Source organism: Engystomops pustulosus, chromosome 4 (assembly GCF_040894005.1).
Source record: "Engystomops pustulosus chromosome 4, aEngPut4.maternal, whole genome shotgun sequence".
Taxonomy (NCBI): domain Eukaryota; kingdom Metazoa; phylum Chordata; class Amphibia; order Anura; family Leptodactylidae; genus Engystomops; species Engystomops pustulosus.
In genome coordinates this window covers 213,806,166-213,834,116 of record NC_092414.1, presented here as the reverse complement: position 1 = coordinate 213,834,116, position 27,951 = coordinate 213,806,166, and the positions used below count along the sequence as shown (strand labels likewise).

Below are 27,951 nucleotides of genomic sequence, written 5' to 3'. Positions count from 1 at the left end.
TATTTTTCTAAACATTTTTATCCATTTTATTCAAATCCAGGAGTGAAATGAACCGTTAAAGGGAATGTGTAGCTATGATACAAGTTTAGGCCTCGTGGCGCCCAGCCGCAGCATGGGACCACACGTGTGCACCGCACTGTGCATAGGAAAAAGATAGAACATGCTGTATCTTTCCCCATACGTACGGCCGGACCTCATGGGGAGGGGTGAGCCGCAGTCGTACCTCCTCCTCTCCAGCGTGCAGCTCTATGCCCGGGATGGGCCAGCATACGTGAGTGCGACAGAGGCCTTACTGATCGGTATGTACCGGTATATCAGCACCTACACTGGTCTGGGTCACATGCAGCTGACACCCCATGTTTCTGCTAGATGGATACACCTATGGCTGACGGGATGTGTTCACACATTGCGTTAACACAGAGGTGGGATTCAGATTTTCAACAGGGTCAGGGTTACAGTGAAAATCGGAAAAGGAGTTTCCAATCATTTTGAACCTTTCAGCTTCTTTTATGACTAAGGACGTACAATACGTAATATAATTTGTTCCACCATATCTGTTGACCTGTTTTATTTCATTAATATATTTTTATCTTGCTGGATACCTCCCTTTTCAGCATTGCCCTAATAGTGCAGCTGTCAGCCTATGCAGGATGCACTGACTCTATGCGGGATGCGCTGACTCTATGCGGGATGCGCTGACTCTATGCGGGATGCGCTGACTCTATGCGGGATGCGCTGACTCTATGCGGGATGCGCTGACTCTATGCGGGATGCGCTGGCTCTATGCGGGATGCGCTGGCTCTATGCGGGATGCGCTGGCTCTATGCGGGATGCGCTGACTCTATGCGGGATGCGCTGACTCTATGCGGGATGCGCTGACTCTATGCGGGATGCGCTGACTCTATGCGGGATGCGCTGACTCTATGCGGGATGCGCTGACTCTATGCGGGATGCGCTGGCTGACTATGCGGGATGCGCTGGCTGACTATGCGGGATGCGCTGACTCTATGCGGGATGCGCTGACTCTATGCGGGATGCGCTGACTCTATGCGGGATGCGCTGACTCTATGCGGGATGCGCTGACTCTATGCGGGATGCGCTGGCTGACTATGCGGGATGCGCTGGCTGACTATGCGGGATGCGCTGGCTGACTATGCGGGATGCGCTGACTCTATGCGGGATGCGCTGGCTGACTATGCGGGATGCGCTGGCTGACTATGCGGGATGCGCTGGCTGACTATGCGGGATGCGCTGACTCTATGCGGGATGCGCTGACTCTATGCGGGATGCGCCGACTCTATGCGGGATGCGCCGACTCTATGCGGGATGCGCCGACTCTATGCGGGATGCGCCGGCTCTATGCGGGATGCGCCGGCTCTATGCGGGATGCGCCGGCTCTATGCGGGATGCGCCGGCTCTATGCGGGATGCGCCGGCTCTATGCGGGATGCGCCGGCTCTATGCGGGATGCGCCGGCTCTATGCGGGATGCGCCGGCTCTATGCGGGATGCGCCGGCTCTATGCGGGATGCGCCGGCTCTATGCGGGATGCGCCGGCTCTATGCGGGATGCGCCGGCTCTATGCGGGATGCGCCGGCTCTATGCGGGATGCGCCGACTCTATGCGGGATGCGCCGACTCTATGCGGGATGCGCCGACTCTATGCGGGATGCGCCGACTCTATGCGGGATGCGCCGACTCTATGCGGGATGCGCCGACTCTATGCGGGATGCGCTGACTGACTATGTAATATGCTGCAATACATTAGAATTGCAGTATACAGACGGTACCCTACTTAAGAACACCCAACTTACAGACAACCCCTAGTTACAAACGAACCTCTGGATGTTGGTAATTTACTGTATTTTATCCCCAGGTTACAATGATCAGCTATAACAGTTATCACAGGTGTCTGTAATGAAGCTTTAGTGTTAATCCTGATTCTTATGACAATCCAACATTTTTAAAATCCAATTGTCACAGAGACCAAAAAACAAAATTGTCTGGAGTTACAATAATAAAATCTACAGTTCCGACTTACATACAAACTCAAATTAAGAATAAACCTACAGAACTGATCTCGTACATAACATGGGGACCGCCTGTATTACAATGAACACATGATCACTTGTTCATGTCCCACCCAGGGACAAAATAAAACAAAAAATATTTACTTTTTTTTTTTTTTTAAGTGCAAATAAAACCATTATTAAAACAGAATAAAAGTCCCCTAGTGCCCCTTCCCATGTAAAAACATAACAATAGAAAAAATACAACATAAAAAGTGAGAATCACCAAAAAAAAACACTACATATTGGGCATCACTGAATCTGTACAGGGAACGACGTTAAAAAAAAAAATCACAAAATTGCGATATTTTCCACATCTGTTACGAAGAGATCAAAAAGTAAGTCATAGACCACTTGTGGTCGTCTCGGGTCAGCTGTGTGTTTCCTTCACTTTTATCTATACAGATCTGCTGTGAATGGCGCTCCTTCCGCTCTATGCCCGGCCGTGCGCCCATCCAGCAGTCACCACCACATATGGGGGATCCTCATACTCAGGTATAATTGTGTATCAAACTTTGTGGAGTTTTTCGTAATTTGCGACTAATTTGGGTCAAAATTAATGTATTGTCTAAAAAAAATTTGGGCAATGCTATTGTACCAGGGCAGGACATCAAGGACACTCGGTAATAACATTGGACTCAAAGGGCTCATCCAACTGTCTGTGACAGCAACAACGACCCCTGGGTGTGTCCCTCATCTATTCATCCTGGTTCACACCTAGAGAAAGATACAGAACCCCAGAAATATGGGTAGCACTGGATCTGATCCCTCATATGACGGACATCAGTGGTGTCCGCGGGTCTCCAGTGACTATAAATGGCTGTGCTGGGACTTGTTGTTCACCTCTTTGCCTTTGTTATGTTGGCGTCTACATCTTTATCACTATGGAATGTTAAAAACACAAACAAAAGTAGAACTTTAACCTGTAATAGCAGACAGACAGACAATACTTAAAGGGGTTCTCCTATTAAAGGGAACCTGTCACCAGGGAGCTCATTTTCACTAAAGACATTGTAAAAGCCCATGACACCTGCAGTGCAAAATTGCCGCTCTGCCTTTTCTAAGCATTTGCATTACTTTATAATTGTGTGTTATAACTTACTCTTGCATCCTGACAAAATACTGGGGTAGTCACAGGGGTTGGACTTTGGTTTGTAAAAAAACAACATGTGACTTGTCTGAGCTGCAGGCTGTCTCCATCTTAATGCTCCTGTACAGCTCTGTTCCTCCCCCACGGATGTCAGCTGACCAGGCTGTGACCTCTGAGAAGAAGCCGGAGGTGGAGCTAGACAGGAGCACAAAGGTGGGGGCAAAGCTCTGAGGATTGAGTAACACAGACAAGTCACATGTTGTTTTTTGAAATGCATGCAAACCAAAGTCCAGCCCCTATGACTACCCCAGGATTTTGTCAGGGTGCAAGGTAAGTTATAACACACAATTATATTGTAATGCAAATGCTTAGAAAAGGCAGAAAGACATATTTGCACTGCAGCTGTAATGGGCTTCTGCAACCTGTCTATAGTGAAAATGAGGTCCCTGGTGACAGGTTCCCTTTAAGGATAATTATTCTCACAGGATTGAGGGTTGGGGCTCTCTTTAAATATTTTCTTATTATTATTTGTTTTGCCATAATTTTTAGAGATTTTTCTTCATCTGTACACCAAAAGCTTTGAAGACATAATGGGGGTCATTTACTAAGGGCCCGATTCGCGTTTTCCCGACGTGTTACCCGAATATTTCCGATTTGCGCCGATTGTACCTGAATTGCCCCGGGATTGTGGCGCACGCGATCGGATTGTGGCGCATCGACGCCGGCATGCGTGCGACGGAAATCGGGGGCGTGGCCGAACGAAAACCCGACGTATTCGGAAAAACCGCCGCATTTAAAAACCGAAAAAGTGTCGCTTGGGGAGCGCTTACCTTCACCTGGTCCGAGGTGGTGCATTCCGGCGCGATGAAATGACTTTCAGCGCAGCAGCGCCACCTGGTGGACGGCGGAGGAACTACCTTCTTAAATCCCGGCCGGACACGAATCCAGAGCAGAGAACGCGCCGCTGGATCGCGAATGGGCCGGGTAAGTAAATTTGCCCCAATGAGGGAGATGTAACAATGTATCTAAAGTAAAGTCTAAAAATATTTGGCGTACGCGCTAACACGCCCTTTTTTCACAGGCCATGCCCCCTTAGTCGGACAAGTCAGAAAAGTGTAAAAAAACAGGTCTAAAAGCTTTGATAAATGGGAAACTTGGCTTAATACGTCCCCCTCGATATGTCTGTGCTGCAGTGGTCTTGTTAAAGGTACTGTAAATTCCCATGTGAAGTGGTCTAGTTAAAGGTACTGGCATTCCCATGTGAGCCAGAACTTTTTGGGGTCATGGGACCTACTGAGGTCACTGATTGGCCCCAGAGGGTCTGCTGACAGCTCCAGCGTACAAGAGAGCTGGAGCCTGCCCCTGTGGGGCTCCCAGAATTTCTGCAGTTCATTGGTATGATAAGGTTTCTAGATGAAAAGGGTTCCTAGACTCCACACTTTATGTATGTGGGTTTCCTGACCCCGATGCCCACATTGCAACCATGAACCTGTGCATCTAGACTTATCCCATATGCCTGACGACTTGCGTCTTTCAAGCTCTTGCATCTCTTGACCCACTTGTGTCACAGGATTGAGACTTATCCAAAACGAAGTGACCTTTGGCGAATTCTGAGACCCCCCACACTGGGGTTAAATACCACCCACTTATACAACACACTAAAGTCTAAAGAGTTCAGTCTAAAGAAACATCCTGGGTCCACCCATGTTGCATTACGATGTAGATGGGTCAGCTGTCAAAGAACAGAGACAAGTCCAAGATGTAGAGACCTGCAACTCAGTCCAGATCTCCACCAGACATTTTAGGGATAGCTCTTAATACAGCTATATAACTCCTAATTACCATGATTTGTGACAATCACAGCGCTGTTTCCCTTTAATGGGTAAAATGGGCCCCCAGGTGCCTTTAGTGGTTTTGCCATCTAATTCATATTTGGGTGTAATGTCCCGCAGGATGGGTCATTACTAAGTTTATCTCTGGTTAGTTTCCTGGTTGCCTGGAGACGGTTTGGCCACCTCTCCCATGCTACCTTCTGACCCCTTTAAAGCTGTTCCCATGGGTTGATAATTAGTCGTTTAAATAAGATATTTATGTTATGTTGAAACGTTGCATATCTTTCCTTCAGAATGGAAGGAATGGGCTGTGAAAGGATCTATAAATTGGAGCTCATTCCAAGCTTTATGCTTTTTTCTTGAGCTTTCTTCCAAGAGATACATCTCTACTACTGCTGCAGAGATTGCTGTCACATCCAGCCCTCTGACCATTTGAGGTATTCCTAAATTATTGCTCCACCGCGGAATCATCGCAACAGCCAACCAATCCACTGCCTTGTGTGTGCCTGCAGGAAGGAAGAGCCTGTTACCTGCTGTGTGGACACTGTTTGCCATTAAAGAGACTCTGAGTTTTGTTATAAAGTGGGATCCCTGGCTGCCACTAACATCATGGGCCTCCCCTTCACTATCTGCCAGGGGATCTATTACCACACACACCGGTAGTTGCCCAGGGAGATCCCTTATCTAATCGTGGAATCTCCCTCTTCTTGCATCCCCTCCCTGGCTCTGACAGGTGTGGAGAAGGCCTGTGCTCCTGGACCAATACATGGTGACATGTTCTGGTGCTAGGCTGCACTACAAGTCAACTACTCAGGTACCATAGAATCCAGCCACCCCCACACTGTGATCAGGCCCTGGTGGACTACCATTGCATGGGTAGCATTTGTCCTAATAATTCAGGGGGTTCGGGTGCTCGTTCCAGGCAGACTGACCACGTCCTACCCAAACATAAACCAAAAGATGTGGACACTTGTATTTGACTGGGTCCAATTTACACACTTATTTACAAAAAAGGCTTTTTGCAGCCTCACTGAGACCCATTGGTCAATTAAAACTTCACTTTTATTTCTTATTTATAAAAGATCTCAATAGTTAACCTACTGGAAGGGTAATTTTGTGAGGACAATTCCCTGTGATTGTTAAAAGTTAAGCAGTACCAATGTGGCAATTATCTTGTGTGAAATTATGATATTTATCGTGTTTTGACGACTCAAAGGGGAAGGCACACTGAGGTATAGGTATTGTGAGGATTTATCCCCAATAATACCACTAGATGTCAGTCTTGTACACTGTACCACTTGACTCAATAAACCTGAGGTTGCAACATTGTTGTATTCATTAATAGGATCGTTTCGAATAGTCAATTGTCGAAGACCATATTTAGGTACAAGCGTCAATCCTATATTCTGTTTAGTCCTATTGACAGTTATTGCCACTGTCAATGAACTGAATATATATACTCAATGTTTGCCTTCTCTGGAATAAAACTATGTCTCAATTCCTAGACTTCTACCTTCCCAGTCATCATTCATTCACTCATTTTTAAATTCAAACACACACTTGCCACTTTGCCTGCTGGCTAAAAACTAGATTCACACTAACGCCCCCCCCGACATGTTTCGCCACATACGTGGCGTCCTCAGGGGTGCCGGGGCTAGAGTGTGCTCGTAACTGCTCAGCTCCGAACTATAACACTTCCGTTTGTTTCGTCATGGTGACGTTCCCCTCATCATTAGCCAATAACCTACGCTGTTACGAATAGGCGAATGGAGAGCCGCCATATCGGAGGTATCCCATTCGTGGATATTGTCTCTCTCCGATGGGCTCGACTTCAGCGTCAACCAATGAGATCTATTTGGCTCTGAATGTCCGTAGATCACGCATGCGCAAGTGCAGTTGTGAATAGAGAATCGGGTAAGTATAGACACGCATGCGCTGAAAAGATGTCATGATTTGTTCAATCTATGAGATGCATGCGCGAGGACTTGGATTCTTTCCCATACAGATACGCATGTATTGAAAGGATATCATGATTCTTTTCAATCTAAAAGGCGCATGCGTGAAGACTTAGAGTTGATTTCAGATTTTTATTGTTGGTAAGTTATTAGTCTCTACTTTGTACTGTACTGTTTATTTATTGGAGGGGATTTTCGACACTTGTTGTTCGTCTATCGTTTAGATCACAATTTGTATCATATTTATTCTCTCAAATTTGAGAAATTGTCTCCGATATGGCGGCTCTCCATTCGCCTATTCGTAACAGCGTAGGTTATTGGCTAATGATGAGGGGAACGTCACCATGACGAAAAAAACGGAAGTGTTATAGTTCGGAGCTGAGCAGTTACGAGCACACTCTAGCCCCGGCACCCCTGAGGACGCCACGTATGTGGCGAAACATGTCGGGGGGGCGTTAGTGTGAATCTAGTTTTTAGCCAGCAGGCAAAGTGGCAAGTGTGTGTTTGAATTTAAAAATGAGTGAATGAATGATGACTGGGAAGGTAGAAGTCTAGGAATTGAGACATAGTTTTATTCCAGAGAAGGCAAACATTGAGTAATATATATTCAGTTCGTTGACAGTGGCAATAACTGTCAATAGGACTAAACAGAATATAGGATTGACGCTTGTACCTAAATATGGTCTTCGACAATTGACTATTCGAAACGATCCTATTAATGAATACAACAATGTTGCAACCTCAGGTTTATTGAGTCAAGTGGTACAGTGTACAAGACTGACATCTAGTGGTATTATTGGGGATAAATCCTCACAATACCTATACCTCAGTGTGCCTTCCCCTTTGAGTCGTCAAAACACGATAAATATCATAATTTCACACAAGATAATTGCCACATTGGTACTGCTTAACTTTTAACAATCACAGGGAATTGTCCTCACAAAATTACCCTTCCAGTAGGTTAACTATTGAGATCTTTTAGAAATAAGAAATAAAAGTGAAGTTTTAATTGACCAATGGGTCTCAGTGAGGCTGCAAAAAGCCTTTTTTGTAAATAACTACCCAAACATAGACACAAGGAATTGGACATCACTCCATTGGTCATTGATCATGCAGTAGAGCGTGGGGAACAATATGCTAATTTTAGTTGTGATTAACCCTTCATCAGGCTCAAAGCAATATTATAAAAAAATATGTGTACTCTACATAGGAAAACATGCCAGTGATTATACTGCATATCGTATTACGGTATTTTATAACATAATGAGGGTAATAAATACCTCTGCGTTAATGTATAGACATAGTATGTGATATGCACCTTACTCACATTACCTCTAATCCAGTCCCTGCCTATACAGTCCAAACCTGCAGAGCCCCTGGTGCCCCTCACAGTAATAAAGACACATACAGATGGTACCCTGCACAATATTAGCGCCCCCATGTGCTCTAACCTACAGTAAGCATGCCCCACACACCTCCCCCACAATTAGGAAGCCCCCTTAACACCCCCTTCATAGATGCATGGTGAGGTGCACCCTCTGTGTGACACAAAGGAGTAGAGTTTAGTGTTAAGGGGGCGCCATGGCCTTCTATGTACCGCGGGGGCAGGTCCTGTCTGTATCCAATCATCTGTGTCAGTGGTGACCTCTACACAGCCGATGATCACCCATTAATCTCCGCAGTCACCTACTGCTTTACATCTTCCTCCTCTACACGTTGTTGTACCAGATGCCCTTTGTTCCTTACGTGACTTACTGTCATATTCCGTAATGTTTATCTGACGTCTCTCCGTGCTGTGGGACACTCCGATACCCGGGCCGCTCCATGCATACACATCATGAGCACAAAGCACAAGTGGGTGGCCGTGCTATGGGGATTTGTATGTATGGGAGGGGTAAGTACATTCCTATTATTATCATTGTATCCTATAGCGAAATATAGGGCTGTCTGACTGTGATGAGTATATAATCTGCGATAAATATTAAGGATGCAATTTTAACATCCCGGATATTCGGAATGTTAGATAGTACATTCTAGAACCCCTGTACACATAAGTCGTAGCGGGACCAAAGAATGTACGGTATATGCGCATGCGCGGCTGTGTTCCTGGACTGTTGACTGCTGTAGATGTTTTCTGCCATCTCCCCTGTCTTCAATGATCACTAGAGAAATATAGAAGGAAAGTTTGACTTCTCCTGTAGCATTATTCGTGAGGAAACCCTGTGTAAGCCTGTCGATGCCTTGGATCACACATTGCTTTCCATTTCTGAGCCTAAATCTTCCCTATAAATGTATGTTTAATAGCAATGTTAAAAATTATTTTACAGATTTTTATTATATTGTAATTTATACTGCTTTTAGTTTGTTTTTAGGTTTCTACCTATAAATTTAATGGAGGATTATAAACCCCCAGCTCCTAAGAAGCACAGTCCTCCTATGAGCACCCCCCACACCACAACCATCTCTCCGAGCACGGTCAATGCAGATTTTGAGGAGTTATTAAAGTTAATTGATTGGCCGGCGCCCCCGTCTCCTGTCCACCACTATAACTTCTCCACCAGCCCCTCAAACAGTGATTACTATTTACTTAGTCCACAGAAAGTTTATAAGATTGGGGGAAAAGTGGAAGTGATTGTCACAGCTCGGGATCACAATGGGAAACAAAAGAAATACGGTGGAGATTTCTTTCGGGCCAAACTTCTCTCACCAGCACAGAAAGCTGGAGTGACTGGACACGTGGAGGACTATAATAATGGAACATACTTGGCAACATTCCTTCTTCCGTGGTCAGGAGAAACTCAAGTACAGATCAGACTTATTCATTCCAGTGAAGCTGTAGATGTCCTGAAGAAGAAACGTGAAGATTCTCCAGAAAAGGTAAAAGACAAACATCCTAGACAACAGGGGTGGACACAAAGAGATACAAGAATATAACTACTATAATACTGCCCCCTATGTACAGGAATGTAACTACTATAATACTGCCCCCTATGTACAAGAATATAACTACTATAATACTGCCCCCTATGTACAAGACTATAACTACTATAATACTGCCCCCTATGTACAAGAATATAACTACTATAATACTGCCCCCTATGTATAGGAATATAACTACTATAATACTGCCCCCTATGTACAAGAATATAACTACTATAATACTGCCCCCTATGTACAAGAATATAACTACTATAATACTGCCCCTTATGTACAGGAATATAACTACTATAATACTGCCCCTTATGTACAGGAATATAACTACTATAATACTGCCTCCTATGTATAGGAATATAACTACTATAATACTGCCTCCTATGTATAGGAATATAACTACTATAATACTTCCCCCTATGTACAGGAATATAACTACTATAATACTGCCCCCTATGTACAGGAATATAACTACTATAATACTGCCCCCTATGTACAGGAATATAACTACTATAATACTGCCCCCTATGTACAGGAATATAACTACTATAATGCTGCCCCCTATGTACAAGAATATAACTACTATAATAATGCCCCCTATGTACAAGAATATAACTACTATAATACTGCCCCCTATGTACAAGAATATAACTACTATAATACTGTCCCCTATGTACAGGAATATAACTACTATAATACTGCCCCCTATGTACAGGAATATAACTACTATAATACTGCCCCCTATGTACAGGAATATAACTACTATAATACTGTCCCCTATGTACAAGAATATAACTACTATAATACTGCCCCCTATGTACAAGAATATAACTACTATAATACTGCCCCCTATGTACAAGAATATAACTACTATAATACTGTCCCCTATGTACAGGAATATAACTACTATAATACTGCCCCCTATGTACAGGAATATAACTACTATAATACTGTCCCCTATGTACAGGAATATAACTACTATAATACTGCCCCCTATGTACAGGAATATAACTGCTATAATACTGCCCCTATGTACAGGAATATAACTACTATAATACTGCCCCCTATGTACAAGAATATAACTACTATAATACTGCCCCCTATGTACAAGAATATAACTCCTATAATACTGCCCACTATGTACAAGAATATTACTACTATAGTACTACCCCCTATGTACAAGAATATAACTACTATAATACTGCCCTCTATGTACAAGAATATAACTACTATAATACTGCCCCCTATGTACAAGAATATAACTCCTATAATACTGCCTCCTATGTACAGGAATATAACTACTATAATACTGCCCCCTATGTACAAGAATATAACTACTATAATACTGCCCCCTATGTACAGGAATATAACTACTATAATACTGTCCCCTATGTACAAGAATATAACTACTATAATACTATCCCCTATGTACAAGAATATAACTACTATAATACTGCCCCCTATGTACAAGACTATAACTCCTATAATACTGCCTCCTATGTACAGGAATATAACTACTATAATACTGCCCCCTATGTACAAGACTATAACTCCTATAATACTGCCACCTATGTACAAGAATATAACTACTATAATACTGCCCCCTATGTACAAGGATATAACTACTATAATACTGCCCCCTATGTACAAGACTATAACTACTATAATACTGCCCCCTATGTACAAGAATATAACTACTATAATACTGCCCCCTATGTACAGGAATATAACTACTATAATACTGCCCCCTATGTACAGGAATATAACTACTATAATACTGCCCCCTATGTACAAGACTATAACTACTATAATACTGCCCCCTATGTACAGGAATATAACTACTATAATACTGCCCCCTATGTACAAGAATATAACTACTATAATACTGCCCCCTATGTACAAGACTATAACTACTATAATACTGCCCCCTATGTACAGGAATATCACTACTATAATACTGCCCCTATGTACAGGAATATAACTACTATAATACTGCCCCCTATGTACAAGAATATAACTACTATAATACTGCCCCTATGTACAAGAATATAACTACTATAATACTGCCCCCTATGTACAAGAATATCACTACTATAATACTGCCCCCTATGTACAAGAATATCACTACTATAATACTGCCCCTATGTACAGGAATATCACTACTATAATACTGCCCCTATGTACAGGAATATAACTACTATAATACTGCCCCCTATGTACAAGAATATAACTACTATAATACTGCCCCCTATGTACAAGAATATAACTACTATAATACTGCCCCCCATGTACAGGAATATAACTACTATAATACTGCCCCCTATGTACAAGAATATAACTACTATAATACTACCCCCTATGTACAAGAATATAACTACTATAATACTGCCCCCTATGTACAGGAATATAACTACTATAATACTACCCCCTATGTACAAGAATATAACTACTATAATTCTGCCCCCTATGTACAAGAATATAACTACTATAATACTGCCCCCTATGTACAAGAATATAACTACTATAATACTGCCTCCTTATGTACAAGAATATAACTACTATAATACTGCCCCTATGTACAAGAATATAACTACTATAATATTGCCTCCTATGTACAGGGATATAACTACTATAATACTTCCCCCTATGTACAAGAATATAACTACTATAATACTGCCCCCTATGTACAAGAATATAACTACTATAATACTGCTCCCTATGTACAGGAATATAACTACTATAATACTGTCCCCTATGTACAGGAATATAACTACTATAATACTGCCCCTATGTACAAGAATATAACTACTATAATACTGCCCCCTATGTACAAGAATATAACTACTATAATACTGCCCCCTATGTACAAGAATATAACTACTATAATACTGCCCCCTATGTACAAGAATATAACTACTATAATACTGCCCCTATGTACAAGAATATAACTACTATAATACTGCCCCTATGTACAAGAATATAACTACTATAATATTGCCCCCTATGTACAAGAATATAACTACTATAATACTGCCCCCTATGTACAAGAATATAACTACTATAATACTGCCCCCTATGTACAAGAATATAACTACTATAATACTGCCCCCTATGTACAAGAATATAACTACTATAATACTGCCCCCTATGTACAAGAATATAACTACTATAATACTGCCCCCTATGTACAAGAATATAACTGCTATAATACTGTCCCCTAAGAATATATGTATAATAATATGTATAGGAATTTTTGAAAATTTTAGAAGTGTCAGGCTTAGAGGTTGTGGATCCTCTGAACCACTGCAAACGATGACACAAGCCACTACCAGGGACCGGAGTCTAAGTGGTACCCGGTTTTTACCAGAGCCCGCCGCGAAGCGTGTTGGACTTGCTGCGGTGTGGTACCACCAGGTCGTTCCACAGGCGTGACTTGTCCGCAGTGGCAGCCGAGGTCGAGGTGCAGAAACGGCAGGCAATCTCGTAGTGGGGGACAGGCAGGAGGTCAGGACAGGCAGCACAGGATTGGAGTCGGAGACGTGGAAACAGGTCAGGGCAGACGGCAAAGGAGCGAAGTGTGGAGCAGTCGGCAGACCTGGCAGAGGAACAAAATGAGACTTTTTCAGAAAACGGTCGGTTACCACCCAGATGACGATGTTGCCTGATGAAGGGGGCAGGTCTGTGACACGTGAGTCCACGGGCAGTTGGGTATCGGCAACGTTAGAAGAAGACCAGCAGGCTTGAGACGTGACGGCTTATTCTGGGCACAGGAAGCACAGGAACCCACAAAGTCCCAAACATCCTTGGCCAGATCTGGCATCCTGTAGAACCGGGAAATAAGGGCGAGAGAGTGCTGCACCCCAGGATGCCCAGCCACACGCGAACAATGTCCCCAAGACAGAATCCTTCTCCGTAGAGCAGGTACAGCAGGTCTTGCCAGAAGGTAGTTGACGAAGATCCACAGACGTGGCCAGTACCAGTCGATCAGGAGGGATGACATGCCGAGGAGACGGTTCCTCCCCAATGACATCCGAGGCACGAGAGAGGGTGTCTGCTTTGATGTTCTTCTCGGCCGGGCGGAAATGAATAAGGAAATCGAAGTAGAGTGAGCAGCGAGCTTGACATGGATTGAGTCTGGAGATAGAGAAGGTTCTTATGGTCCGTATAAATGCTGACAAGAAGCCCAGCTCCCTTCAGGAAGTATCACCATTCTTCTAAAGCGAGCTTAATCGCCATCAGTTCTGGGTCCCCTATAGAATAATTTCTCTCTGAGGAGGAGAAAGTCTTGGAGAAAAATCCACAGGTGACGGTTCGGCCTTTGGGACCCTTCTGCATGAGCACTGCACCGGCCCCTACAGAGGAAGCATCTACTTCCAGATGGAAAGGCTTCTCTGTGTGGGGACGCACCAGAACTGGAGCAGAAACATACACAGACTTTAAGTTCGTGAAGGCCTCCTCAGCTGATGAAGGCCAGAGTCGGGGGTTGGCACCCTTCTTGGTGAGCGCCACAATAGGAGACACCAGTGAGGAGAAGTGCAGGATGAACTGTCAGTAGTAATTTGCGAAGCCCAGAAACCGCTGTATAGCACGCAGTCCTACTGGTCGGGGCCACTGAAGAACCGCAGACAGCTTTGCAGGATCTATCTGGAGACCTCTGTTTGGAGATGATGTTGCCGAGAAATGGAATACTCCGCTGATGGAATTGACACTTTTCAAGTTTGGCGTAAAGGCGATTGGCCCTTAAACGAGTAAGGACTTGCCGTACGTGGACTTGGTGGGCCTCAAGGTCCGGAGAGAATACCAGGATATTGTCCAGATAGACCACTACACAGACATAAAGAAAGTCTCTAAAGATGTCATTAACAAATTCGTGGAAGATGGCAGGTGCGTTACAGAGTCCAAACGGCATTACCAGGTACTCAATGTGTCCATCATGGGTATTAGAAGCGGTCTTCCACTCGCCTCCCTGACAGATACGAATGAGATTATAGGCCCCTCGAAGGTCCAATTTGGAGAAGATTTTGGCTCCATGAAGACGGTCAAACAACTCCGTGATCAGCGGCAACGGATAGCGGTTCTTAACTGTGACCTTGTTAAGAACGCGGTAGTCTATGCATGGACGGAGTGACCTGTCCTTCTTGGTCACAAAGAAAAATCCTGCACCAGCCAGAGAGGAGGACTTGCATATGAATCCCCTCTTCAGATTTTCTTGGATATATTTCGACATGGCTGCAGTTTCTGGTACTGAGAGCAGGTACACATGACCCCGCGGAGGAGACGTACCCGGCAACAGGTCCACAGGACAGTTGTAGGGCCGATGAGGCGGCAACGTCTCGGCTTGCTTCTTCGAGAAAACTTCAAAAAAGTCCTCATAGCAAGCGGGAAGGCCCTCTAGGACCTTGGGAGCCACAGACGAAGCCAGGACTGACACTGTATGAGGAATCTTCACACAGCGAGACTGGCAATCAGGTCCCCACCGGATAATCTTCCCCGTCTTCCAGTCAAGGACGGGTGCATGGAGCTGGACCATGGTATACCCAACAGGATGGAGGACGTGGACCGTGGTAGCACATAAAGACAGTCTTTCCTTGTGCAGCACACCGACTTGCAAGGACTGAGGCTTGGTGCAGTACAGGACCGGGTCGGAAAGGATTTGGCCACGGACAGAAGAGATGACCAATGGCTTTTCAAGGCGAACCACAGGGATGTGATGCCGGGAGACCAGAGTGGCATCCACGAAGTTCCCTGCGGAACCGGAGTCCAAGAAAACAGAGACCTGGATCTGGGTGCTTGTGCCAATGCTGAGAAGCACCGGTATCATCAGGCTTGGAGAAGCTTTACTTACAGCTAGGGACGCTTCTCCCAAGAACCCTAGGTGCTGGCATTTCCCGGATGCTGAGGACGGATAGGACAAGACCCCAAGAAGTGCTCAGGACTGGCGCAATACAGACAGAGGTGTCCCTGGTGTCTTCTCCTGCGGTGACAATTAGGCCCTGTCCACCTCCAAAGGCTCCTCTGCAGATGGTACAACTGGAGGCTGGAGTGGTCTTTGGAAAGCAGGAGCCAGGCGAGGGAGACGTTGTGGGGGGCGGACTTGGGGTTGTTCAAGGCGCAACTCCTGGGCACGCTCCCTAAATCGCACATCATTCCGGGTGGCTAAGGTGATGAGACCACTCAGGGCACAGACAGCAGATCCCGAGCGGCCAGAGCATCCTTAACATGAGAAGAAAGTCCCTTTTTGAAAGCTGCGAACAGGGCCGTGTCGTTCCAGGAGAGTTCCAAGGACAGGGTACGGAACTAGACAACGTATTCTCCCACAGATGAATTCCCCTGGCGTAGATTCAACAGCGCAGTCCCAGCAGAAGAGGCCTGTGCAGATTCTTCAAAGACTGACCGAAACTGCTCCAGAAATGCAGATTAGCCGTGAGAAGGTTGTCTCTATCCCAAAGCGGAGTAGCCCAGGCCAGGGCTTTCCCAGAGAGGAGGCTGATGATGAATGCCACCTTGGATCGCTCCGTGATGAATTGAGACAGCATGAATTCTATGTGCAGGGAGCACTGGGTTATAAAGCCCCTGCACATTTTGGGAATGCCATCATACTTGCCGGGCATAGACAGCCGTAGCCTGAGTTCAACGGCAGGAAGACAAGCCGGGGTAGCGGGAGCCACGGAAGAAGGCTCAAGAACCTATTGTTGTTGGTGGATGGCTAGCAGCTGCTGCAGCATGGCGGTCATCTGTTCCAACTGTTCGTGTTGGGCTGCAACCTCCCTGGATTGCTGGACCACGATGGTAGCCAGAGTAGGCCGAGTGGGAAGCGGAACCTCGGCGGGATCCATGGCCGGATCTCACTGTCAGGCTTAGAGGTTGCGGATCCTGGTACCACCAGGTAGTTCCACAGGCGTGACTTGTCCGCAGTGGAAGCCGAGGTCGAGGTCCAGAAACGGCAGGAAATCTCTTAGTCGGGGACAGGCAGGAGGTCACAGAAACGGCACAAGGCATAGACAAAGCTTTCTCTAGGGCGCTAGGCACGAAGATCCGGCAGGGGCTTGCAGGAAGAAGCAGACTTACATAAAATTTAGTGAAATGACCAGCGCCAATTAATGGCGCACTGGCCCTTTGAATTTGGAGAAGTTGCAGCGCGTGTACCCTAGCAGTCGTGGAAGCACGCGCACAGCGGAGGGGAATTAGCCGGGAGCTGGGACAGGTGAGCTGCACTGGCGGTGCACTGGCGGTGGCAGAGGAGCACGGGTGATATGGGTCGCAGGACCACCCGTAACAAGAAGTTTACGTAGAGGTGTATGTGGGGAGGGGGGATGTTGGAGACATGAAGCCGCTGGTGAGCAAACTAGTCTTTACCCATTAGGTAATGATAACTACAAAATGACACGTAGAAAGTCCTACTTTTTACTTCTTCGATTTATTTTATGTTGTGATTTTTTTTAGGTCTTTTTTAATGGATATTTCCAATTTAATGGCAGTAGTGAGGTGACGCAGTGTAACCTGGAGGTGTCAGGACATCCCGTGTGCACATATAAGGACCCGCTCAGTGGAGGGACCTGGCAGTGTGTGCGGCCACAGAGGCTGCCCTGTCACTCCCTGGTCTATCACTCCTTCGGGGGATACCGCAAAGTGACAAACAAGCTGGAGGACTCCCTGCTGAGCCGGTGAGTGAGGAAGCATCTGCCCCATAGACAGGGGCTACACATCTTCTATGTCATTATTACAGATTTTTAAAAAAAAATTTTTTGTTTTCTTCTACAAAAACTTAAAAGGACTATACATAAAAGTTTTAAAAAATAAGCCTGTCCACATGAATGTGAGGGTCCACACAGAACCCCCTGCCGTGAGCCAGAGCACAATACATTGTTAGGAAAACTTCTAAATTGAATATTTAACAAAACAAAAACACAAAAATACTGATGTTGTGCAGTGATTTCTCTACTTTAGATGCATCAGTGTCATATCAATAAAAGGCCTGTGATATTTCCTTGAACCAAAGCGACCAAAAGGAAGTTTTTGAAGCTAAATTGTAGAACCGAATACCCATTCTCATAATTTCTCAATCAATATTCCTTATTATCCTCTTCCAGTTCTGTCACTGATAAGATTATCCCGGGCTCAGTACCTCCAATCAATGTCATTTCAGACAACAGCTCACTAGGTAAGTACAAGGATTACAGTCTAATATTATATAATACAAACATATTATTATAAGTCTATAATACTGCCCCAATGTACAAGAATATGGAAGAAATTTGCTTACCGAAATTTCCATTTCTTTTCGTCCGTTAGGCAGCACACATATGGGATTTATCCCCTAGGTACAACTCAGAAGAGAACAGGTAACAAGCAGTAGTAGACAATTAACAATTAGTGTCTTGGCTGCCTCCCCCTATATAAGGCCGGAGCACACACACAACCCTTGTATGGTATATAGCAATAACGTTTCATCATTTTTCTTTCCGGACTAAAAGAAATGGAAATTTCGGTAAGGTAAGCAAATTTCCTCCTTCTTTTTCGTCCGTTCGGCAGCACACATATGGGACGTAGCAAGCAGTACTTATGGGGAGGGATCTTATGGGGGGGGAATCTTATGGGGAGGGATCTTAGTCGCCTGCTGAAGCACCACATTGTGTAAGGCTGAAGCCTTAGGAGGCAGAGAAGTCCATCCTGCAGAGATCTATAGACGAGGATGGAGAGGACCACGTGGCTGCTCTGTAGAACTGATAGACGTGACAGTGCTCAGCTACAGAAGCTGATGTAGAGTCGGCTCTCAGCTGGTCTAGAGCTTCATGACCAAAGAGACTCAACAGCATCTCATGGAGTCAATGATCCATGTGGACAATTTGCCCCCTTATAAAAATTATTTGAAAATGTATTGTTTAAAAGAATTGTTCTGAAAACTGTAGAAATCGTTGGATGAAGGCTGAGCAGGAAAGTAATATGATGCATTCGGGCAGAAAGTTAGGAATCTTTGAAGGACATTGCTTGGAGTTCTGCAGTCCTCCTGGATGATATCATGGCCATCAAGCATGAACATGATTGTCTGGCTGTCAGGCTTCTGGGGTAGTGAACCCCATGGACCACCGGGACGATGACACAAGCCGACACCTGGGACCGGAGTCTAAGTGGTACCCGGTTTTAACCAGAGCCCGCTGAAAAGCGGGTTGGACTTGATGCGGTGTGGTACCACCAGGTCGTTCCACAGGCGCGACTTATCTGCTGTGGCAGCCAAGGTGAAGGTACTGAATCAGCTTTGGTGTTCATCTCCGCAGGTTGGAAGTGGATCAGAAGGCTGAAACGTGAGAAGAAGAGTGACCAGCGGGATTGTCTAGGATTGAGATGTTGGGCTGTCTGGAGATGCAGGAGATTTTTATTAACTGTATATACGCAGACCGGATTGTGAGCTCCATTCCAAGGCAAGTTTGATGGCCAGAAGTTCTCCATCTCCTATGGAGTAATTCCTCTCTGCAGAGAAAAAAGTTTTAGAGAAAAAGCTGCAAGGCCCTTTCTGGGTCAGCCCCACCCCTGCACCTACAGAGGACACATCAACTTCCAGATGAAAGGGCTTTTCTGTATCAGGCCTAGTGAGAACTGGGGGCTGAGGCAAATGCGGATTTCAACCTTGAGAAGGCTTCTTCAGCTGCTGCAGACCATAGGCCCCGCTTATTGGCGCCCTCCTTGGTGAGCGCCACGATGGGGGACACCAGAGTGGAGAAATGCAGGTAATAGTTCGCAAAGCTCAGGAACCTCTGTATGGCACTTTTACCCTCCGGTCACGGCCATTGTAGAACAGCAGACAGTTTGTCTGGATCCATCTGGAGACCTCTGTCAGAGAAAATGTAGCCGAGAAAGACTCCGCTAGTGAAATTGACATTTCTCAAGCTTGGTGTAGAGATTACTCTACAGGACATTTCCAGGGGCCAAAGACTCACTGAACCCCCATACTTTTGGTGTCTTTTTTGGGACCTCAGTTGACAAAGCATGTGTCTCTTGTCCTTCTTCCTACCCTTCATTCTCCTGATTAAACATCACGCTCTTTTCACTATCAGCAAAGATGCAAGGACAATGGCTGAATGGGTGACCTGATCTCATCCATCTCACAGGAGAAGGGTAGCGGTAGATTTCCCACGCCTCCAAACAATGCACATCAATGCACAGAACAGTGATCTTGTCAGGTCACCACAACCTTGAAAATTTGGATGTGATCCCTTCCTAGGAAGGCAAATTAATGGATATGAGTTCTCGAACTTTAAAACTTCATCGTAAATATTCAGATTTTTGTATTACCTCTGCCTACTGCCCTCAAGCCTAGTTATGTCACCCTCACCAGTCGGGTTCATTCTTTGGCTTCTTGTTATTCCTCAAGGTCACAAGATTCTGGATAGAAACTTGACATAAAACTCAAAATGTGCTGTAACGATGAATCAAGGCATAATTGTTAACGACCTTGAAGCCCATGCTTAGCAGGAGCGCAGCCCCCTAGGCTCCCGGAGAGCAAGCATCACTACCTTTCCCCCCAAAACCAACCACATTCTCTTTTTACTAAGAAAGCTCCAAGGTTAAACATCTCTATTCAGAAGGACCGATCAACTTCTTGACCTTCTACAATTCGGGAGACACTGCTGCTAAATGCCACCCCAAGACTCCAGAGAAGAAGATGCACAAGTTCCTGAACTTTTGTATATTCATATCCATCTTATATTTACTGTATGTCCCATCCTCAGTCTTGCCAGAACTCACCTTATGAGACCTCAGCTCCAGCAGCTCCTACTGATTGCTGCCAGGTTTTGACCAGCAGTAACAGAACTAAGAACCAACAAGTCAACCAAATCCTACCACAGCAACAAGCTGCTCCAGCTTACCCATGGTGAAAAAGCCACAGCACCACTGCTTAACTGAGTACCTGCTATCGGGCAACATTTCCCTTACACAGGTGGTCCCCTACTTAAGGACACCCAACTTACAGACAAACCTAGTTACAGACGGACCCCTGTGCCCCCTCTGCCCACTGTGACCTCTGGTGACCTCTCTGGATGTTACTATAGTCCCAGGCTGCAATGATCGGCTGTAAGGTGTCTGTAATGAAGCTTTATTGATAATCCTTGGTCTCATTACAGCAAAAACAATTAGAAAATCCAATTGTCACTGGGGCAAAAACATTTTTTTTTGTCTGGATCTACAACTATAAAATATACAGTTTCGACTTACATACAAATTCAAGTACAAACCCAAGGAACATATCTTGTACGTAACCCAGGGACTGCCTGTAACCGATATCTTCCCTGGTATTCCCTGCATCCCAATGCCTTGTGGACACTAAACAAGTACCTGTATCCCAGATGAAACATTGGGGCAGATTTACCCGGTCCATTTGCGATCCAGCGGCGCGTTCTCTGCACTGGATTCGGGTCCGGCCGGGATTTATTAAGGTAGTTCCTCCGACGTCCACCAGATGGCGCTGCTGCGCTGAAGTTCCCCGGAACGCGCTGAAGTTCACCGAGCCGGGCTGAGTGAAGGTAAGTGCAAGCTCCGCAGCACATTTTTTGTTTTAAATGCGGCGTTTTTTCCGAATCCATCGGTTTTTCGTTTGGCCACGCCCTCTGATTTCCGTTGCGTGCATGCCAGCGCCGATGCGCCACAATCCGATCGCGTGAGTCAAAATCCCGGGGCAATTCGGGGAAAATCTGCGCAAATCGGAAATATTCGGGTAACACGTCAGGAAAACGCGAATTGGGCCCTTAGTAAATGACCCTCATTGTGTGTCTTCTACCTACCTTCCACAAAAAGGATTTGCTGGTATACAGTGGGTTAATCTTGCTGCTCTAGAATTTTAAACACATGCCCAAGCCAAGGTTTCAGGCTTCAGGAGTCCACCAGATGCCGATCTGGACACTTAGAGTTTTGAGGTGTGTGCCAAGTTTTGGGACAATCGAACACGGTTAACTCTCTGTATACCAGCTAACCCTGCTTGTGGAAGAAGAAACATTACTACCGTAGTACAGTTTTTGGTGGTCCAGCTCAGGAGGTGTTATTTTTTTTTCTATGCACCACAAAAGATCCTGGATGGGTTGGATACATTGGGGCACATTTACTAAGGGTCCGCGGACCGCATTTTCGTCAGGTTTCACGACTTTTTCCGCTTTGCGCCACATTTAACTGCCCAACTGATTCGGATGAAGCGTGGGTTGTAACATTCAAAATTGTGTCGCAAGGTCAAGCACTTACATGCACCGGGAAGAAGATGGTGAACTCTGGCAGACCTGAGCGGGGAAGCGACACATGCAGGAAATTGGACGCACAATCTTAGTGAATCGAGGCAGCTCCGAATCCTCGTCGGAGAACGCACCTCGGGGATCGGGACGGGTAAGTAAATGTGCCCCAATAAGTTCAGCATGAACGTGGCTCAAAGGGTAGGGATGAGCGGATCCCCAAAGATTTGGGGTTCAGTCAGGTTTGCAAAACCGGAACCTAAAAACTTGACACAGAAAAAAGGTGTTTCTCGCTAGAGGAACCCTAAATGGATGAATGGTATCAAAAACAAGACCAACAGATATTGGGGCACATTTACTAAGGGTCCGTCAGACGCATTTCCGCCGGGTTTCCTGATTTTTTCCGCTTTGCGCTGAATTGCCCTGGGTTGCCGACCGGATTGTGGCGCATTGGCGCCGGCTGTCATGCGACACAAATCGGGGCATGTGGCCGTCGGACAACCTGACAGATTCGGACAAACCGCGGAATTTAACTGGTTCGTGACCGCCCACCGTGTATTTTCCATAGCCGGTAAGTCTCTGCTGCATATTGCAGCAAAGGCTTACCGGTAATGTATGAGTAGTAAAATCCCCATATACTGCCATACTGTAGTATGGCAGTATATGATAGGATCGTGCAGACACCCTAGGGTTAAAGTACCCTAGGGAGTCTGAAAAATAGTAAAAATACATTAGGTATCACCGCGTCCGAAAATGCCCGATCTATCAAAATATAATAACAGTTTTTCACTGCGTTTAACCCCGTAACGGAAAATAGCGCCCAAAGTCGAAACTGGCACTTTTTTGCCATTTAAAAAAAAATTAAAAATTCTATAAAAAGTGAACAAAATGTCGTACAGTCCTAAAAATAATATCATTGAAAAGATCATCAAAAGTCGCAAAAGTTGACACCTCCCACAACTCCGTACAACGAAGTATAAAAAAGTTATGAGCGCAAGAAGACGGCAAAATAAAAAAAATTTTTTGTACATGAGGTTTTAATTTTTGTAAATGTATGAAAACATTATAAAAACTATACAAATTTGGTATCCCTGTAATCGTATTGACCCAAAGAATAAAGTAGACCTGTCATTTGTTGCGTGAAGTGAAAGCTGTAAAATCTAAGCCCACAAGAATACGGCGCAAATGCGTTTTTTCACCATTTTCACTGCATGTGGAATTTTTTTCCCGCTTCCCAGTACATGGCAGGGAATATTCAATATGATCACTATGAAGTGCAATTTGTTACGCAAAAAACAAGCCGTCGCATAGCTTTTTACGTGTAAAAATAAAAAAGTTATAGATTTTTGAAGGTGGGGAGTGAAAATTGGAAATGAAAAAATGCGAAAGGGCCCGGTCCTTAACCGGTTAAAAATGAAATTGTGTCGCAAGATCAGCACCAGGAAGAAGAAGGTGAACTCCGGCAGACCTCAGCGAGGGAAGCGACACATACAGGAAATTGGATGCACAATCTTAGTGAATCACGGCAGCTCCGAATCCTCGGCGGACATCCCGGACGGGCAGCGTCAACGGGGCGGGTAAGTATGTGTGCCCCATAGTTTTCAAATTTTACATAACCATAAAGCTACATCAAGGATAGTATAAAATATAATAAGGAAGCCCAATGTCCTAGAATATAGACTACATAAAAGAAGTAATAAATAATGGACCGTACAGACAGGGACACTACCTGTAGAGAAAATGAATGGGAATGCCTCGACTCGCGTTTTGCCAGTACCTCAGCTCTGTCAGGTCGCAAATCACTGTTGTTACTGATGGAGATGACACCAGGCAGACTGCAGCCCCATCCACTATTTCTATCCTTTATCGGACAGGATTCTGTGAATTCTGGTATAATGTGCTGCTTGATCAATTTCTTCATCTTCTCCATTTAGCCCCGGATACTATGACATCATTTTTCTGACCTTCCCTACCAGATCCCCATCTAGGTGCCATAGCAGGGCTGTCATCCTGGTACCTGATATACCTGCCCTGCTACAGTGCATTATTTGGTGCTACAGAAATAAAACTGAAACAACTGAAGTCAATAAAGTGTCCCAAAAATGACACAGCTGCCCACATAGTGCCCCCCCCCAAGTCACTGTGGGTAGACGGCAACTGTAATTTCCACTAAAAGTCACCCCATATTTCTCCATATCTGTGGACACGTGGCTCTTCCGCATGATACAGGCAGGTATATTAACATCATCATGTCCATGTCTGACTCTAGTAGGCCTCAGGCCTTCAGTGGCTTTTGGCCCACAGTAAGGAATGTTGAGGCTCAGAGAAGAATATAGTTGTAATCTTAGTCCAGACCCCGAGGCTATGGATCTACAGAATGCAATCGCTGGATCGTCAAGCCTGTTCTATATGATTTTTAGGACACTGTTTTGTTTACTCTTCTGCAATAATAAGGACATGATCGTTTGTTTCTCATCATTTGTCACATAGGACTGACCTCTAATCTCTCATCCTGTGGACGTGGCCAGGAACCTCGGCAGCCCTCCGGCTTCTACTATGGTGACAGGTGGACATCTCTCACCTGCTTGGGCCTACACTTTGATCAGCCTGTGGATGCTCTTACTTGCCTTAAAGGAAAAGACATCCACATGTTCGGAGACTCAACGCTACGCCAATGGTTCGAGTATCTGGAGAGATTTATACCAAGTAAGAAGACATCCTCAGATGTGGGATGAGACAATTCTTCTATGTAATGAACTTTCTATTTTCTTAAATCTTTTTTGCGCCCAACATTAGAGAAGCCTGTCGTTAGTATATGTCTGTCTGCATGGAAGGTCAGACTTGTCCACCATTGGTATCCCCATGAAATGGATTGTGATTGGTGATAAATGGACCTGAACTGCAAAGTTCAGGTTTCATACCCAAATTTAGAGGTACGAGTCTCCCGTACTCGACCCCAAACTTCATTAGAAGTTCGGGCCTCCGATCAGCTGAAACCCCCCACCTGTCGTTAACACCCGTGAACGGTGCTGCCACCAAATGTGCACGTTAACTCTTTATTGCCATGGCAAGGGTGCCAGAGGCATTTAAATAGCTGGGACAGTCCCGAACAGGGATTTAAAATTAGTTTTTGCCCAAACTTGGCCAAACCCGTATTTTAATGCGTTTACTCATCACTAATAGTCATCATTTTAAATCACACCAAAGAACTAAGATACCGTTATTTCTAGTCTGCGTTTCTAGATCATTCTAAGGCCTAAGTCTATGTGTAATATATCTATTCAGTAATTTCATTCTTTTTTTAGGCCTCAAGAGGATAGACCTGCATGTGAACTACCAGTCAGGACCTCTGATAGCCGTAGATGCTGATGCCGGTCTGGTCATGCGGTGGCGCGCCCATGGGTTACCTTTGAGGACCAGCAAGACCATGATATCTGACCTCCACTATGAAGCCAGTCACTTGGCTGGGATTGGTGGAGGACCTCACACGGTGATTGTACTGACCCTTTGGGCACACTTTACCACCTATCCTGTGAGATATTACTTAGAGCGGCTGGAGAAGGTCCGCCAGGCAATCTTAGATTTGCTTTTCCGCAGCCCTCAGACGACGGTCATCATAAAATCTGCCAATACCGGTTATAAGTCAATATACGGCAGTGACTGGTTGTCTCTTCAGCTGGACATTTTACTGAGGGCGGCCTTCAAGGATATGGCGGTGATCATCCTAGACGTCTGGGACATGACATCCTGCCACTATCTTCCTGACAACATCCACCCAGGACCCCCGGTCATCAAGAACGAGGTGGACCTTATGTTGTCTTATATATGTCCAAAATAGGAGACATTTTACTTATCTAATAATAGCCAAAACGTCCTATATTTTAATAGGAGCAATTCTGAAACCTTGTGTGGTCTTTGATAGGACCAGGGGTTGCATACAAGCATCAAGGTAGGAGCAGAGTCTTGAGATGCCTTCAGACTTACAGTCAAGTATCTAACAGTCAAAAATAGCCAGAAATCACGAAACGGACAAGAGCCACAAGTACGAGGTGTAGAGTCAAGGTTGACATCAGGAGCAAAGTCAGGCTTTAGTGTTGAGACAGATACATATCTGATAAAGTATAAAATCAAATAGACAAGAGACCAAGGCAGAGATAAGGAATACATTACAAACTGTTCTTCATCTTCTAAGGCCACTGGTTCCTACTTTGCTTCTGTTGCCTCTTCACTAATATTGACTAGAAGTGTCGGAGGTCACAACAGCCAATAAGCGAGGCCAGTGATTGCTACAGATGATCCCTTGACCAGGGGTGATTTCCCGTTATATAGGCTGCTATCCCTATCATTCCTGAGGACACTACTACATAGATAGTATGAGGTCTTGGACCACAGCAGAAGAAGGAAGTCTGAGACTTGAAACCAGACATGTCCATAAGTGACAACAGATGTGCTAAGAGTTTGTTAACTTCAGAGATTGAAAAAGGTCCTTCTGCCAAGAGGTGGCCATAGCTTGAGATTTTGGCCAAAATGGTGATGGGCTTAATAAATAGGTGGTCTTCTAACAATCAGTGTACCCCACTACTACTACTAATAGTTATACAAAAGACCAATCCTACAAAAGATCCCCTTACATACGTCTTGGACAATTTGATCTGAAGAATTTAGGGTCCAGCTTGTGGCTTCATCTGAGACAAGACTTCTCTTGGAGGCTACAACTCCATTTTGTTACCATTTTCTATATTTTCATTCCATACAATTCTAATACTATATTGAAATACCAAAAGAAAAACCCAATACAAACAAAACTTCCAAGTCTGGAATTGTTCTCTGTATCTATAATAAAGGGGATAGGCCTAAGGTCTTACTGCAGAAGTGGTGAGGTCATGTTCAGTGAAGGCAGATCCAGCCAAAAACTGCCATGTGCGCTAGTTTATTCTTAAAGGGAACCTCTCACCACATTTTTCACAAATACAGCTAGTGACAGGTTCCTATAGAGCCCCAGTAACTAAATGATAAAAACTTTACCCGCACATCCCTATGAAATAAATTTTGTTATCTTACCTGACATACAGCCGGATCAAGCAGCGAGTCTGAGGGGTGTGTCCTGCCGGGCTCCGCGAGTCCAGCAGCTCCCTACCATGCCTCCTTCTTACCATTCAGCACTTATATGTTCACAGTGATGATATCTAAGGTCCTTTACCTACTAACATTTTAAAAATTTACCCATTGTATGTATCCCAAGGTGGAAAATGAAAAACAGTGCCACCTTTTGCTGCCTTGATTTCATGTGATCAGATACATACATGGGGGAAGATTTTGAAAATGTTAGCAGGTAAAGGACCTTAGATGACATCACAAGAAGTGACAAGAAGTGCTGAATGGTGACAAGGAGGCATTGGACAGGGGGAGGAGCCACTGGACTCTGCCTTGCAGGGCACGCCCTGACTGACTCTACCTAGATCTGACTGTTCAGAACAGTTCAGTTAAGATAACAAAGTTTATTTCATGGGTAGGTGTGGGAAATAATTTTTGCCTAAAATAAGGGTAGCATTTAGTTAATAGGGCTGTCACTAGCAGTCTTTGTGAAAAATGTGGTGACAGGTTCCCTTTAATAACCCTATTAGATGTGTTGAGGTCATAACACCTATATTATAGCTGCTGTATCCTTTTATGTACAGCTCCTTTTTCAAGGGGTATTATGGTGTATGGATAAGAATATATGTTTCCTCCTTCGTTTTCACGGCACCAGTCACAGTGTAATAATGGAGATATGGCTTATTCTAATCTCCATTATTCAATAAGAGTTGCTGTTTATGATTCGGGGGGGGGGGGGGGGGGAGTCTGGTATATATAATAATTTGGGGG

General features: G+C 44.9%; 1 protein-coding gene across 1 annotated transcript; it reads left to right on the top strand.

Moving 5' to 3' along the window:
* The first annotated feature begins 46 nt into the window (after nt 1-46).
* Nucleotides 47-27,020, top strand: LOC140128286 (NXPE family member 3-like). Its single transcript, XM_072149867.1, has 6 exons — nt 47-299; nt 9,305-9,820; nt 17,318-17,538; nt 17,965-18,035; nt 24,577-24,792; nt 25,392-27,020. The coding sequence occupies exons 2-6, from the start codon at nt 9,335-9,337 to the stop codon at nt 25,922-25,924; spliced, it is 1,527 nt and encodes a 508-aa protein (XP_072005968.1). The 5' UTR covers nt 47-299; nt 9,305-9,334; the 3' UTR covers nt 25,925-27,020.
* The last annotated feature ends 931 nt before the right edge of the window (nt 27,021-27,951 follow it).

Excerpts from the sequence above, each read along its gene's own strand:
- LOC140128286 (XM_072149867.1), top strand. The coding sequence starts at position 9,335 with ATGGAGGATTATAAACCCCCAGCTCCTAAGAAGCACAGTCCTCCTATG. Across the intron at positions 18,036-24,576 it reads TTCAGACAACAGCTCACTAG|GACTGACCTCTAATCTCTCA; the intron begins GTAAGTACAAGG and ends TTTGTCACATAG. Across the intron at positions 24,793-25,391 it reads TCTGGAGAGATTTATACCAA|GCCTCAAGAGGATAGACCTG; the intron begins GTAAGAAGACAT and ends TTCTTTTTTTAG.